The following is a 15,788-nucleotide window of genomic DNA, read 5'->3' as shown; positions in this document are numbered from 1 at the left end:
TCAGCCAATTCTAAAGGTTGTCCTACTGTTGGGCTGATACGTGAGTGTTGGAATCAGCAGGGACAGTTTGGTGAGGAGTCAGGAGGGCTCTACATGTTTTTGGCGGAGACGGCATGTGCACTGACATGGGCTTGAAATGCCCCTGCCTCATTTCTTCATGAAGTGTTTGGTCAGGGTCTGTCCTAGAAGCCCTTCAGGCAGCTCTCTGACTCATTCTTTCCCTTTAGGTCTGGTGAAGGCAATCAACACTGCTGTTGACCTGATTGTGGCTCACTTTGGAACCAGCCGGGATCCAGGGGTGAAGGTATGTCTCACTTTCAACATCATGAGTGACATGGAAAGGATGGCAAAAGGTTGCCTCTCCATTCTCTTTCCAGTCAAAAAGTACAGGGTATTCAATGAAGGTAGTAGTACCAAAACCAAACCAAACAAAGGGAATGGTATGCCATGTGCAGCAGATAGTTAATCTATGACAGTTCTTGCTGCATGATGCTGAGGGTGTTAAAAGAGTATATGGATTTAAGGGAAGATCAGAAAAACACAGGGAAGGGAAATTCATTGAGGTCTACTAAACACACAGGAATAATGTCCAGCTCAGTTCAACTGATCTGTCTTTCAGTTGAAAGTAGTTGTAGGCTGTGAGAGTATTAAGGACAAGTATTATACATGCTTGCTCTGGTTTGACTCTTTCTTATGTACTCACTTACGGCTTTTTATAAGAAGGAATACCAGGCCAGCTGGACTTATAGTCTGATGCAGTACATCAGCTTTCTTCTCATACAGTGAGACCTGTGTCTCCCTCCTCCACACGTCCTGTGATTCTGTTATGGCACTGGTGCCAGGATATAGTGCAGTGTCCCCAGTCCCTCAACGCATCACAGGGCTCCATAATGATATAAAAGTGCATCAGTCATTGCCCACCTGTTATCTGAAATAAAGATTCTCGAAACCAGAATTAGTTTAGAGAGGAGATACTGCTTTATTTTGCGCAGGATGCTGGGTGGGAAGCATCCACAAATCAAGCACCCCTCACCAAAGAACTACAAAGTATTTATACACTTCAAACGATGTGATTACATATTTTCTATAATGATTATTGGCTAATTGCTTATCGCTCCTATCCCTTATTTGTTAGTAACATATGGTGGATTTGGTAACTTTCTGCACAAACTCGAAGGGTAAGAGTCTGTATCCAGGCAGGGGTCTTAAACTATTTACATAAGACAATTTTAACAGGCTTTCATGTCCCAGGATGCTTCTCTTCTTCAAGGACGGTAGCTTCTGATTAGAAGTTCCTTACTAGTTACTGTTGATGTTTGAAGAACAGGCTGACCTAACTGGTGTGCCCAATTTGTCCTTGTTTTTGATGAGAAACACTTGTATGGATAACAATACGTACTAAGTGGCCTTGGATGCAATGAGAAACGTTTGTGGGGCCTGTAACGTGTGATGAGAAATGGTTTTGCAGCCTACAGTTCCTGGTAAACAGTACATTCTTTCCCATAACAAGCACATACGGTCTAAGCAATTCTTGAACAAAGCCTCTTGTTCAGGTAGCAAGCACGTACAGTTTAGCAACTCTGAACGAGGCCTCTTGTTCAGGGGAACAAGGGGACTCTGGGTCAGCAATGTGACACTATTTGGACATGATGACTGCCCCGGAGTGCCATCCCCAAGGAGAAACTGACTGGGACAGATTCCAGGCCCATTCAATCGTATCTCAGAGCTCAGCGTAATTTGCCCCTAATTGCAATTGTTGCTGATGCAGAGATTGCTGTGCAGTGCAACCGGAGCTGTTGGGGTTCCCACAGCTTTTTAAGGCTTCACTGTGAGTTTCCTATTCTTGCAGTTTTGGTTTGGGGAATAATTGCAATGTTTCCCCATTACTTTACTTATCAGACAACTGTGATTTTGACCTGGGAGTTTGTTTGCATCAGTGTGCCAAGGGCTGAGCATTCACCTGTCAAAAGACAGCACCTGTCCCTGATGCTCCCACACTCAGTGGATCTGACGGGATTATTCCTAACCCAGAAGTTCAGTCTCAGTTCAGCGCCTTTGTGGACCTGTGCCAACTGGTCAGTATAATTCCAGCTCAGCTGGTAAAATCTGTGCCCTGAATGCCCCTGTGCCTGGGACCACCAACATGATGTGCAAGGTCAGGGGTTGACCCCTTTGGATAGACCCCTCAGCAGCTCAGAGACTGTATGCAGCAGAACATGTCTCTGCTCTGCTGGTGCTGGGCTCTTATGTGCTTCCTCACCTCAACCTGAGCACTGTCCATCCATTTTGCCCTCACCCTGTTTATTTATAGTAATCCCTAGGAATTACAGCTCAGCATGTCACTGAGTTAAGTGTTCCTTAACCCCCTCAGTGCTGGTAGTTCCTATGTGGCTTGCTGTTTCCTCCTTCAAAAATAGCAACAAGAAAATCGACAGTGAAAAAAAAATCCCCTACTCTTTTCTTCCTCCAGCAGGACAGCCTTGCTATACCTGTAGGCAGAACCAGGCATCACTTCGAATTGGGATATCCTCTTCCCAAGCTGGGATATTCTTTTCCCAAGCTGTTGCCTTGTCCTAGCCGATGGCAGACCTTGCAGGGAGCAATCCAGAACTGGTGTATGAGGCAGCAGGCGTGAAGGGGAAGAGCCTGCCTGTTCTGTTTGCTGCTGAGCAACAGCATAGCCTGGAAGTTGCTTGCTGGGTGTCTGTAGTAGGCAAGTGGGGCTAGACTGTTTGCATGCATCTGTGCCTTGTAGAGCCATTACTAACACTCTCCCTATTGCCTGTCGTCCCTTAGGCCAAACTTGGGAACAGCTCTGTGAGCCCCAACGTGGGGCACCTCATCCTGAAATACCTGTGCCCTGCTGTCCGGGACATTCTGAGTGACGGTCTCAAGGCTTACGTCCTGGACATGATCATTGGCCAGAGGAGGAACATCCCCTGGAGTGTGGTGGAGGCATCCACCCAGCTAGGTATGGAGGGTGTGCAGCAGTGCCCATCGCTCTGCGGACCTCCCGTGTTGTGGCTAGGAGGTGTTGCGGAAGGTTGACTCTAAGGATGAGAATGCAGAATAATACTTGTCTCCCCACACAGAAAAGGGTGCAGCTTGACCTTCTCTTGTAAGACAAGAGAGCCACTGCTGTCTAAATATTCTGCCCAAATATTTATTGATATTTCCCCTAAAATTTCCAAATTCTTCTATAACAGAGCCTAGCAATGAAAAAAAAGAAAAAAACAAAAAGAATGCCCCTTTCCCCCCTCTAAGTTTCCAGGGTGTTTGTAGACCTTCCTCTTTAGCCCTGCACAGCTACTGTATAAGGCAGAGTTGTGCTCTAGCCTGGTCTGTAAGAAAATTTGCACTCACAGCTCACTTGGCTCAACCATGCCCACAACACCTGCACCATCTGCTAGTACCAGTCTGCACCCTGGATTATGGCAGTGGCTGCCATCCAGGATAACTCTTTCTGAGGTTACAGATGTCAGGGCCACACTGATTTCTGCATCATAAAGAGCTTACATCCAGGGCTGGGAAGCCTTCTAGCCTGTTTGTGGCAGATCTCCAGCTCTGGGGGTTATCTCTGTGATTGCAGAAACCCCAGATTATAACCACCCACCACAATATTCTGTTTACTTGCTGATTTTGACCAAGGGCTCTGATTGTCCCTGAAGTGTGAGAGACGGGTCCTTGCAGCATTGAAACTCTCCCAGAGTTTTGGAGTGGCAGCCTGGGACAGACCACAACTCATCTCCCTTGTGGAGTCTTAACTGTTGGGATGGAATGAGCTCATGTTGGTGTTTGGTGGAGGGGCAATGCACATACAGGCGTGGGCACCCAGCCATCATCTGTCTGTGCCTTGACGGTCCTTCCCGTGGTGCCATTTTGGTTTTGCTGGCCTCAGCTAATCTCAACATTTTGCTTCTCTCTGTAGGCCCCTCTACCAAGTTGCTGCACAGCCTCTATAGCAAGATCAGCCAGTACATGGAGCTCACCAACCACACCATGAGGTTCAATGCATTCATCTTTGGCCTCCTCAAGTAAGCAGGCTCTCTGGGCTGGCTGCATGTCACTGTCCAGGGCTGGCAGCAGGTGCTGGTCCTTGACTGCAGGAAGGCACCGTTGTCAGTGAAAAAACTTAAGAAACCTGGGAAGCTGCTCCTTAGCTGTAGGTGAGGGAAGGAAGAAGCTGTGAGCCTCAGGGAATTCCAGAAGGATCAAAACATACCCTACCAGGCCAGGACTGAGAAGGTGTGGCTGTAGCCCACTAAAGAACATTGTCAGCTTGTTTTAGCCCCGAAACATTAGGTGGGAAGAGTCTTGTCTGTCAGGGTTCATACAAGGTTAGACATAACATATGAATAAATTACTCCTGGAAATCACTGCTTAAATCACTGCTTCCTTGAGCTGCAGTGAATCCCAGGGTGTGAGACTCTGAAGGAGAAACTGCCCTGGTCCAGGCTCAAGGCTGGCCCTTCTAGGCTGGGTAAGCAGTGTGCACACTACACTCAGTGTTAAACAGAAGAAGGCAGTAATGTCTTTTTGCTTGTGAAGGGATAATTGCTGCTAGGTTGGTATTTCACTGTTTCTCTCTGGTGGTCAGCACGAGCTCTAGCAGTGGCAACAGAGTCCCCAAGATCTCCAAATGTTGGAGGACCCCCACAAGCAGGAACAAGCTCTGCCCTGCTCTCCCCACCCAGGGTGGCCCAGCTCTCCCCTGCTGGCACAGGATACCAGCATATTTTGGGCCAAGCCTGTACCAATGGTCTTAATGTTTGTAGATGATTTGCCTCTTCCATATGAGCCCTCCTCAGCAAAACTAAGCTCTGCCAAGGACATAAGAGCTAAATGGTGAGGAAACTTGCTGGAAATGTGGTTGTTAGGGGTTACATTGCACAGTGCCTTATGTAAAGCAAACTGGATGTCTCTGTGACAGGCTGTGTGGCTGTGGTCAGTGCACACTGACGGGAGTGAGCCACTGTCCTTTCACGAGGTCTTCACGTTCATAGGTTCATGCTGTGTAAATGCCCTTTTCCAGCCACACCTTTTGAGGACGAAGGGGGTGAAATGATTTTCACTCTTTCTTTCTTTCCCTGCTTGTTTTCCCTTCCTGCAGTATCCGGTCCTTGGAGTTCTGGTTCAACCACCTCTACAACCATGAAGGTAAGAGCCTGAGGGCTGTGGGCTGCAGTGGGGGCCCAAATTCTGCACAATGTAGAGCATGGGAGGGACATACATTTCTCTTGTTGGTCTCTCAGCCTAGACTGCTCACCTCTGCTCTGAGCTGAAGGACCAGACTATACACAGTCCCAGTGTACCAGGGAAGTCCCAAGTGGAAGTCCAGGCTCCATGCAGCTTCCTCCACCTGAGCCTGGCCAGCCATGTGCTTCCCAGCTGTAGCTAGTACCCAAGGCTGTCACCTCCAATGCAGATTCCCTCAGTCTACCCGCCGGAGACCAGATCTAACCCTCCCCAAATTTCTGTGTTCCCTGCCCAGTGCCTGAGTGCTTTGTACATCTGAAGATGTACACACTTAGCTGAAACCCTCGAAAATGGAAACAAAACTGAAACTGAGAAACAAAAAGCAGATTTTACTGGATATATCTTGTTTTTTCAACCAGAAATGTTTTTAGCGTGTGCAGCTAACAGAGCAGCATGACCAAGCTGCCTGATGCCTAGAAGTAGCATGACTAAGTGCTAAGTGACACCCTCGACCTGCTGGATCCCCTGAGAGTGCTGCTGGCTCAGCCTGTGCTCATCCCAGGACAAGAAGTCCAGCCCAGTATCTTCTGGCAGGTTTGGGGGCTGACAGCAGACATTTCCCAGGTCTGTGTGTGCAGTTAGCACTTCTTTCTGGAGCAGACAGGAGAGCAGACTTGCCTTTGTACTGAGCAGTGTGGCAAGAGAAAGCTTCCTGGTTTTCTGGAGCAGAAGACCATCTGTTTCAAGCCATCATTAAGAGCTGTATTTGTGAGCAAAAGCTAGGGCTGTCAGGATGATGAAGGCTAGGCAAAGTGGTTGGAGATAAAGTGCCCAAGTCCTGTCTGTGGTATAAGTTCGTTATCTCACTGAGGCCAAAGGGCCACAAATCCTGTTCCACACTCTCTCCCTGTGAGTGAGACCTGAAAACAGAGCCGGGATGGGGGGGCACTGTGGATGTGCCCGAATGAAGTGTAGGATGAATGCTGCAGGTAGAAATGCTAGCCCATTTTCTGTTAGGATCTACAGTTCAGACCAGCCAAGTCCCTGGGAAGACTATTCAGCTGTCCCTGACACCTCTCTCTACAGGAGACTGGTACTGACCAGATCTGCAGCTCCTTGTTCATCTCCAGGAGGTGGGGAGGAGGATTTTAACATGTGCCAGTCTTTTGCTGCCTTTTATTCGCACCCTACTCCCATGGTATTTTGGGGCAAAGGTCATCCTGGTGGGTAGTCTGATTGGCAGGTCCTGGCTGCAGGTGTGACTAGAAGCAGGACCTGGGCCAGTTTTCCCAGAGCTCACAGAGCATCTGGTGCCCCCTGACCCAGTGCTGAGCCTCACACTGCAGCCACACCTCTGACCAAAAAACTAGCGTCCACGTCTTTTCCCCAAGCGTTAGCAGCTTCTTGGTGTGTCTTGGCAAAGGTGGCAAGGGCTTCTCCTCTAATTAATGTCTATTGCCCTACAGATATCGTCCTGGCACACTACCAGCCCGTGGGCTTCTTGTGCCTGTCTCACAGCGTGTGCCAGCCTCTTTTCGAGGAGCTCCTGCTCCTGCTCCAGCCTCTTTCCCTGCTGCCCTTCAACCTAGACCTCCTTTTCGAGCACCACCTGATGCAGATGGGCAAAGAGCAGCAGCAGCAAAAGGAGCTGCTGCGTGTGAAGCAGGACCTGCTGCTTTCCGCACACTCCACCCTGCAGCTGATGCGGACACGGGGCAGCAGTGAGGATCCAGATGGCTGCAGCACCGCCCCTGAAGCATGCAAAGTGGGTGCCAGAGATGGTGACATCTCACCAGTCCACAGCCCCCAGGAAGCTGAGAGTGAGAGGGTCAAAGGAGTAGGGGCCTCCTGCGGAGACGGTGACAGGGAGGAAGAACAGAGGAAGGTGCAAGAGAGCACGTGGGAGGGGAAGAAGGACAAACAGGCAGGCTGGTGGTACCAGCTCATGCAGAGCTCTCAGATTTACATCGAGGGCTCAGCTGAAGGCTCAAAGTTCATCCGCTATGAGAAGAAGAAGAAGGCTTTGAATGCTGTGCCCAAGCCAGTGGAGACCCAGAAGGCACCACCCCCCCGCGAAGGAGTGGTGGAGGGTGCAGAGGCTTGCCCCATTGCTGAAGGCACCTTGGAGGAGAAGCCCAAGGCTGCCAGCAAGCCAAGTCCTGAAGCTGTAGAAAAGCCGTTGGAAAAGCCGCAGCAGGTAGTGGTCAGCGAAGAGGTGAAGGAACGGAGCTGGCCCTTCTGGATGGGCAGCCCCCCAGACTCGGTGGTTACAGAGCTGAAGCATAGCAAGGAGAAGGAGACGGGGACTCAGCAAAGAGTGGGAGCAGCAGCAGCAGCCCCCCAAGAGGAGAGCAGCACCAATGCATCAGACAGCAGCCAGCCCATCAAGTGGGGACACTTGTTTGGGTCCAGGAAGGTGCAAAAAGAGCCCAGGCAGCCTAACAGGTAGGGGACAGGGATGATTTGGGGCTGGAGAGGGCTGGTTAACCTGGGATTGCAGCAGTGCACGTGGAAGTCAATTCAATAGCTAACTGCTGAGCTACACCACAGTGGTACACCAGAGGCAGTATGTGAACAGAGATGTCTGTTAGCCCTGCCCAGCCCTACCAGCTTGCTGGCCTTCCCACTTCCTACCACACCACTGTTCCCCTCTTCGGCTCCTACCCTTGTTCAATCCACCTCACTGGCTTTTCTCTTCTGCCTGAGCTGTACCACTGCCTTGGCTCCTAAGCCTCCTCTCTGGGGAAGGGGTGCAGCTGGACCACCCCCATCATCACCTTTTCCCTCCCAAAAGTGCGTAGTAAGGGAGAATAGAACATAGAGACTGTTGCACACAATGGGTGAGGAGGAAGCATAAAGTTGACCCATGTAGCTGAGACCTCCCCACATTGCCTCTCCATCTGTACCCTTTCTTCTACGGCCTCTGGAAATGTCCTTCCCAGTCTAGCCCATGTTGTGTCTGGAGGATGCTGAGTCCTCCCTGCCAGGAGACAGCCTGGGGACCACAGGAGATAGACCTCTAAGGCATGACCTCCCCATGCGAGCAGCTGCCTCTTGCCCCCAGGCACGCTTCCCTGCCACTACTTGTTTCTGTCTCCTTCTTGCAGGTTGCCCTCTGGCTGGCTGAGCTTGGACAAGTCTGTGTTCCAGCTGGTGGCCCAGACAGTTGGGGCAAGTATGTGGCGAGAAGCAGCTCCTGAGCCGGAGCCCCCACAGCCAGAGCCACCTGAAGTGCCCCCCACAGCACGGCCAGCCCGGGGGCTGTCTCCGCACCCTCCCTGGTGAGTGGCACCGTGTGGCCATCCTGCAAGTGCTGGGACAACAACATGGGTTGGGGTTGGCTGTTGCAGTTTGCCTGGACCCCTTTATACTCGTGGACCAGGGGTTGGTTCAGGGCAGTGATGCAGCTCATGCATCCATCCATCCCAGCTCTGCAATCTGCCAGCGAGGGACAGCTGTTATGACCCAGACTGGGACCCCAGAGAGTCATAAAGGTTCTGTGATCCCCTCAGGTTAACTTGGGGTGAAACAACACCAAACAATCGGTTAACGTGTTTTACTTGTGGTAGAAAGGGCTTAAACTTGGAAAAGGATAATGCAGTGTGGGCTTGGAAAAGGATAATGTAGTGTGGGCTCTTATAAATCTATAAGAAAGAAAAGAAAGAAGAGAAGAAGAAAGGAGAGAAAGAGAGTCAAAGAAATACAGATCACCACGCCTGGATGCAGCGCTGTCTCAGGTCCGGTAATCTTGGGTGGTGGGTGCACACACAGCAAAGTTTTCTGTCACCTTTTAAATTCATCTTATCAGCTGATTAGCATACTAGTTAGCTCTTCTTCAAGGCTATAGTCATAAGTTAAACTATAGGCCTTAACCCAGACCTGTGGTTTTACTCAGTCTACATCTCCCCCATTCGAGGCTTATCTAAGGAATTTAGCTATAAAACTGCAAGGGAGCGGAGCCGTGCACACTTTGATATACTCTGTGCTTCCCTAGGCAGATAACTAATTACACAAAGGCCACAATTTGTCCTTCAGGTTTTTCGAGTCGATGAATGTTTGAGGCATTAATGCCTTCAGTTCCTTACAGCAGCTGACAGCCTGGCTGGGTAGGGAGGCAGGGGGTGTTTTTCTCACTTTTCTGTGCCCGCAGTGGTCCCTGGGCTTCAGCGGGGCGAGTGTCCTGTGGTGAGCTAACCCTTCCTCCCCTCCCTCTGCCCGCAGTGAGGTGAAAGCTCTTTGCCATCACATTGCCACCGAGGCGGGACAACTGAGCTTCAACAAAGGGGATATCCTGCAGGTCATCTCCAAGGTGGATGGTGACTGGCTGCAGTGCAGCCTTGGCTCCGAGAAGGGACTGGTGCCCATCATGTATGTCACCCACCCGGAGGACGAGGACTATTGACGTGGCTGGGAGGTGAAGCACAGTACCGTGGGCTGCTGAGGCTCCGCCGGGGAAGCCCACCCTGCCAGAGGAACAGACACAGCTTCTTGCTAGTTTCTTACCTTTCTTGCCATTACAGAATACAGTAACCATAGGTGGTTCCTTCTTGCTCCTCCTTGTGCAGCTGCCAAAGGCCAACTCAGCCCCTGGGGTCTTCTGCAAGCTGCACCTCGTCTCTCCAGGCATCGCCGTGCATGCAGCCACACCGGGGACCGCCTGAGCCCCCCTCCCCACGCATCTCCAGCACCCGCAGGCCGTGGACTCGTACATAGCAGGAACACAGGCAGTCCCTGCCAGGGCAGCACTGTCCCACTGCCTGGCTCAGTTTCACGCTGGAGTGTGCAGGATGCTGGCTGTCCCCTCCCCGGGGGTGGCAGCACAGTCTGCAGCCTCCAGCATCCCTGGTGTCATCAGCCACAGGGGTGGGAGCACCGTGCGTTGGCAAGGTCTCTGCAAGGCTGGGCTGAGGGGTTGTGTTGTGTCTTGGTGAGGGATGCAAGGTAGGTTCCCCCACGCTGAAGCAGCCCTGTACTAACGTGTTACAGTGGTGCCTGGTGGGTTGTACTGGGCCAAATGGCCTGGCACAGCCATGCTGCAGGGCTGGGGCTGTGCCTGGCCATGGCCAGGGGAGGGGGACGGGGCACGTGTGTGTGTGCAGAGCAAAGGGGTGCGTGGGGTCATGAGGAAGGCGCGTGGATGTTCAGTGTTATGTAGGTCCGGGATGGGTAGTGACACCCTGTGTGGAGATGGGTGCTTTCGGGGGTGGCCCTGTGCCCTCCACACTGAGCAGGGAGCAAGTGCCTGGGAAACCCTGGGATGCTCAGTGGAGGGGGGTTGAAGGGGAGGGGGTGAGGGCAGGGTCCCTGACTGGGCTAGGGATGCTCTTTGGAATTGGGGCAGTGCTCCTGGCAGGTAGCTTGGGGGGGTGCTCCCGGAGGGAGCTGGGGAGCTGGGGAGGGAGGGGTGGTGCTCTCCTTGGCAGAGGGTTTTTGGTCTTGCTGAGCAGTGCCGTGGGGTGGGGGAGGCCAAGTGTTGTGCACAAGCAGAAGGGGCTGCTGGGGGTCCTGGGGTCCTCAGCAGAGGCCATGCCAGTCAACCCTTCCTTGACATGTTCTTGCTGCCTGCTGGGATGGGGATCTTTGACTGCCCATCAGGTGGGGAACAGTGTTAAAAGGAAGGCCATGCCAGTATTTGGTGCCTTGGCTGGGTTGACGCTGCTCGCAGCATCGTGCCTGGGCTGGCTTCCCCGTGGCGAGGGGCCCTGGTCTTGCAAGGTTACCTCCTGCTTGTACATCGCTTAGCAGACATTGCACCATATTTAATTTGTATTTCCCTGTTAGAATGAGGTGTCTCACCTTTATTTATTTCTTTATTTATGATGCATATTAATAAAAAAGGTGCTGATTGAGCTCCCTGCTACACAGCCTTGTGATTTCAGCCCGTCCCTGGGAAGAGTCTGAGGGTTACCTGTGCTGGGACGCTACACTGCAGGCTTCGTTCTGCCTCCACCACAGCCGACACCAGACCTTCAGAAGGAGATAGGTTGCCCCTAGCTATCAGACCTGTCAGTTCAGGCTGGGGGGACTACATCGCATCGTCAGATGGTGGTATGACTCAGGGAGGCAGTGTTGTTCAAGGTTCCTTGTCTTTATTCCTTGTGCATGCTGGCAGGGGACCAAGCAGGTTTCAGATAGGAGTTCACGTCATTTCAGTCTGCTCCAGCTGTTGTCAGTAAGGTGTTCATAGGTGCAGCCAAACTGGAATTTGGAACCCATGGGCAGTGGGAGGAAGTCTGAGCAGCATGGGAAGGAGGTGATGAAGGATGGGTTGTGGGGCTGGGACCCAGAGCCTGGGACAACCTGGCCATGAAGCTCAGTGGCTGTGGGTCACTTACAAGGAAGGGCTCTGGGGCTTTTAAACTGAAACTTGCACAAGCGTTGCACCTCCAAGTCCAGCAGGAATGGCCCCAAAAGCCTTCCCTTTACATCTCAGTAACTCCCAGGAGAAGGGAAAAGCTCCACTCGAGTCTCCAGCCTTTGCTGCAACGATGCCACGCTGGCATTTGTTGCAACCACGTGGACAGATGGTCTGCAGTAGTGAGGTGAGTCAAAACGTTGAAGACAATCCAGAAATGAAGCAGCATAAGCCTATGTCCTGTGTTGGAGAGGCACACAGCTGCCAGGGCTTGCACATGGTCTGTTTTAATTAACGTCTCGGAGGGGCCAGTGGTCAGGGCTTTTGCAAATTACATGGAGCCAGTCTGTTCTCCCCACGTGCAGGGGCTGGCCCAGATGAGGAAGGGGATGGGGTGCTGTGTCAGCCCTGGGACAAAAGAGGGGATTTCCAGCTGCCTGCGCTGCAGGCACTGACACGGAGCTGCTTGCTGGGTGCTTGCTGCCAGGGCAGCCTCGGATGCAGGGGAGGCATAGCAGGGTGGTTGGGGTGTCAGAAGCTGGATTTGGGGTTTGCAGCTGCTGAAGTCTGCTTCGGGGTCATCCAGCTACACTCAAGCATGTCCTGGTTGGTGGCTGTCAGATAGCCTGTCCCAATCAGGAACTGACCATGGGACAGCCCATGAAGCCTGCAAGGCTGGAAGACAAACAGCAATGTATATGGGTCAGCTGCAGGATCCTGATGGGGATATAGGGCTGAGGAGGGAGAGGAGCCACCAGGTGCTGTGTGTCCTTGAGCTCAGCATCCCTTGGCACCCCTTCAGCTGGGACACGGCAGCAGAAAGGTGGGTGCTGTGGGGTGCGGGTGGTGATGGAGAGAGGGATGGGTGCTGTCCCACAGCCTTGTGAGCACCTCCAGAGGAGATGGGAGTAGGTAAGATTGTCATGCTGTATGCATGACCCCTCCTGGGTGTTTCCCAAACACAGCAACCCTTCACTAGCAAACAGTGCAGGTCCCTGGCCTTGTTACTGCACCAATTAAAGTCCCTTCCCAACCTTCTGGTGGCAGGATGCCTGGCAGGGCCAGCCCCACATCTTCCTGCCCTCTATGGGCACAGGACAGAGCAGTTGCCACCCCCAGCACCAGTGCCCACCTCAGCACCGGTGCCCACCTCACATGTCCTGAGGTGCAGAGCGAGGCCAGGGGCAGCTCTGGACCAGCGCTAAGATGTACAGTCAGTCCTGCCTGTCTCATGTCACCTGTGCAGGGTCCTGGAGCAGCAGCAGTGTCTTCCACTCCTGCTCCTGGCAGGCAGCTCTCAGCCATTGCTCAGCGAAGTTGCTCCTTGCCTCCTTGCAGATCTCAGAGTAGGTCTTAGCAAAGAAGTGCTGGGCTTGGGGTGAACCCTGGGAGCAGAGCATCCAGCATGTGGGAAGCAAAGAGGAGCCTAAATTCATGGTACGGGGGTCTGCTTTGGAGTAGTGGTGGGGGACTGTGGGACCCAGAGGTGGGGGAGGTAAAGGCATGGGGTGACAGCATGGCTGGGGGCAGATTGAAGGTGCAGTGAGAGTCCAGACACACATGACAACCTGAGGGACATGCACCAGCTGAGAGGCAGAGACCTGCTGGTGCCAAGTGCTAGAGAGGGGCTCCTGGCAGGTCCCCTTGGACCTTCTCTACCCGGGTCATCAGGACCTGGCTCATCTTCAGGGCAAAGACTGTGACCATGGCCCCCAGATGCCTGCCAGGGCTGAAGCAACTCTGGCAGCTCTCCGAGGCTGCTGTGGGAGACTGGGAAGGGAGGAGGCACCTGAGCACGAGCAAATTGTCAAGCTGGGAGAACTGAGATGGAAATGGACATTTGCACAGGACAGCTGGAACAGGGATACACATGGAGTCAGGACCAGAGGGAGAGGTGGGACGAGGATGCACACAGGGCAGGACAGACACGAGAGGTGGTGTAGGGATGCACATGGAGTCAGGACAGGCAGCCCCACGGTGAGCACAAAGCCTAGGGGGTCTCCAGCCCCAGCAGGACAGCTGCCTTCAGAGGGGGAACCCTATGGCTGAGCCACGATGTCATGATCAGTTTCTAAGGACGGAGCTGCAAGCCGTGCCAGCCAGCAGGACTCATGGGAAAGCAGAGGGTGTCTCATCAGACTCGGTAGCAGCCTGTGTGAGGCCTGGCAGAGAAGCGTGACTGTCATGTCACAAAGACTGCATGGCATCTGACACAGAACAAAGATCCCACATTAACATGGCAGCTTTTCAAGGCACTAAAAGCTGAGCAAGTGGGAAAGCGTCAGTGTGGTGGAAAATGGGCTCATGCTCTGCTGGGATTAACTCTTCTCTTGCAAGGGCTGCAGGCAGCACTGAGCTTGAGGGCAGCAGAGGGGCAGACAGCTGCTCAAGGGAGCATGGGGTGCAAGCGGGAATGTGTGTGTCTGAAGGAAAGGCCCATATATTGGAGGAAGGGAGCGCAGCCAGACCCAGTGCTCACCCAGCAGGCAGTGACACATCCCCAAATCCCACAAGGCTCCATGCAGCAGCCGTGCCATACAGGGCAGGGGCTGCCAGGGTGGGAATGGGCATGCAGGTGGCTCTGACACATCTCTTTAGGGTGTCTCGTCCCACGCAGTGGTTTACGAGAGGGGTGAATCTTTCCAATTTGAATCGGTGCTGGTGGAAGAGCCGGTCTCTGCTCGGCAGAGTTGCAGGGCCGGCCGAGTCACCACAATGACTCAGAGGAACAATTGAGCTGGTGACTTTATTAACTGACCACTTTAGTGAATGAATGGAGACAATTTGGCAACAATCAACTGATAACCCTCTGGGGAATGAATAAAGGCACTTTCGTGATGAGACTATTTTCCTAATAACCCCATCAACAATCAACCAATCACAATTCAATTTGTACAAAACTTATACACATGAATATATGCAAGAAGGAGAGAGAGCAGAAAGAGGAAGTAGAAAAGAGAGGAGGAGGAGGGGATAGGAAAAGGGGAATCACCACCCTTGGATCCCACACTGTCGCAGAGTAGCCAGCTTGGTCTGTAGGTGGTGGGTCAACAAAGACACACATGGGATGTTGCCTCTATATAGTTTTTCTTACACATGCACAATAGGTTGTTCCAGAAGGTTCTCATTTTCTCTGGCCTGCACCTGTGCAGCTAGGCAAGTTTTGTCTCTGGGCAACAACAGGAGGGAGGAGGAAAGAAACAGCCCACCACCCCACCTCCGCAGAGCTCGCTCCGCTTCTCCCCCACAAGGCATCCCACTCAAGTTGTTTGAAACATCCTCTTTGCAAACAGTTTCTTGTTTACGAACAGTTCGTGACATGGGGACATCAAACTGTGTATGAGCTCATATTATCATCTGAGAGCTTTGTGCATGCTCAAAACAGCTGAACGTCCAGTTTTCATGCTAGCCCATCTGCAGCATAGCCTGGGGACAGGCCAGCTCCCTGCACGGCGGCTGTCCCAGCCTGGGGTCACAGGAGCTGCTTCCCAGGTCCCTGGTTGGTGTGACCCCACCGGTGGCAGTAGCTAAGGCAGGAACAGACACTGGGGCACAGCCTGGTTCCTGTTCAGCCGGAGGAAGGTCAGCGCTGCAGTTGCACCAGTGCCCTGGAACTCAGCACTAAAATCATCATCTGCCGTGCAGACTTCCTTCCTCAGCCCCTTCGCTGACTCCCTCTCTGCCTCAGTGCCCCCATCTGTACAATGAAACCCACAAGGTTCTCTCTGAATGAACTTTAGTGGCACCATTGCCCACAAGCGGCTTTCACAGGCCAGAGCCCCTGTTTCCCCTCGCTTCAAAGCTCATGGGGCAAGAGCCATTCTCTGCACACTAGCAGCTGCCTGTGGTCCACGGGAGATGGCGTGGGGGAGATTTAGGTAGGGACTGGCAAGCCAGGTGCTCTCCAGAAGCATGCAGGGGAGTAGCACATGTGGGTGCAAGGACTGACTGCCAGCTGCAGGCAGCAGGCAGAAGCCCTTTCTCCAAGGTATGGTGCCAGCGATGGAGTGCCTGCTTTAGAATAAGGATGCAGACTTCTTTATACCACAGATACACCTTTTGGAACAGGGATCCCAACCAAAAGAGAGACACAAGGTATAGTACTACTGCTGTTGGTCTTCAAGCATCAAAATGGCTCGCTTGCAATAACAAGCAGAGGTAAACAAGGTGTCAGGCATGTGGCTCCTCCACGTGCACCACAAGGCTAAGGAGGAAGATGGGGAACTGAACTCTGTGC

At 52.7% G+C, this 15,788-nt stretch overlaps 1 protein-coding gene across 7 annotated transcripts in view; it reads left to right on the top strand.

Moving 5' to 3' along the window:
* RUSC2 (RUN and SH3 domain containing 2) overlaps positions 1-9,731 on the top strand; it is a 63,827-nt gene extending 54,096 nt beyond the window's left edge. For all 7 annotated transcript variants that reach the window (XM_074811574.1, XM_074811577.1, XM_074811578.1 and 4 more), the window contains 7 exons: positions 228-304; positions 2,797-2,971; positions 3,929-4,034; positions 5,111-5,157; positions 6,663-7,641; positions 8,304-8,477; positions 9,418-9,731. In XM_074811574.1, the coding sequence (XP_074667675.1) occupies positions 228-304; positions 2,797-2,971; positions 3,929-4,034; positions 5,111-5,157; positions 6,663-7,641; positions 8,304-8,477; positions 9,418-9,598 (1,739 nt within the window). In that variant the 3' untranslated portion in view covers positions 9,599-9,731. The remainder of the gene's footprint in view (positions 1-227; positions 305-2,796; positions 2,972-3,928; positions 4,035-5,110; positions 5,158-6,662; positions 7,642-8,303; positions 8,478-9,417) is intronic.
* Positions 9,732-15,788: the final 6,057 nt, after the last annotated feature.

This window comes from Strix aluco, chromosome Z (assembly GCF_031877795.1).
Source record: "Strix aluco isolate bStrAlu1 chromosome Z, bStrAlu1.hap1, whole genome shotgun sequence".
NCBI lineage: Eukaryota > Metazoa > Chordata > Aves > Strigiformes > Strigidae > Strix > Strix aluco.
Note: the sequence above shows the minus strand (reverse complement) of the source record. Positions and strands in the feature narration are given on the sequence as shown.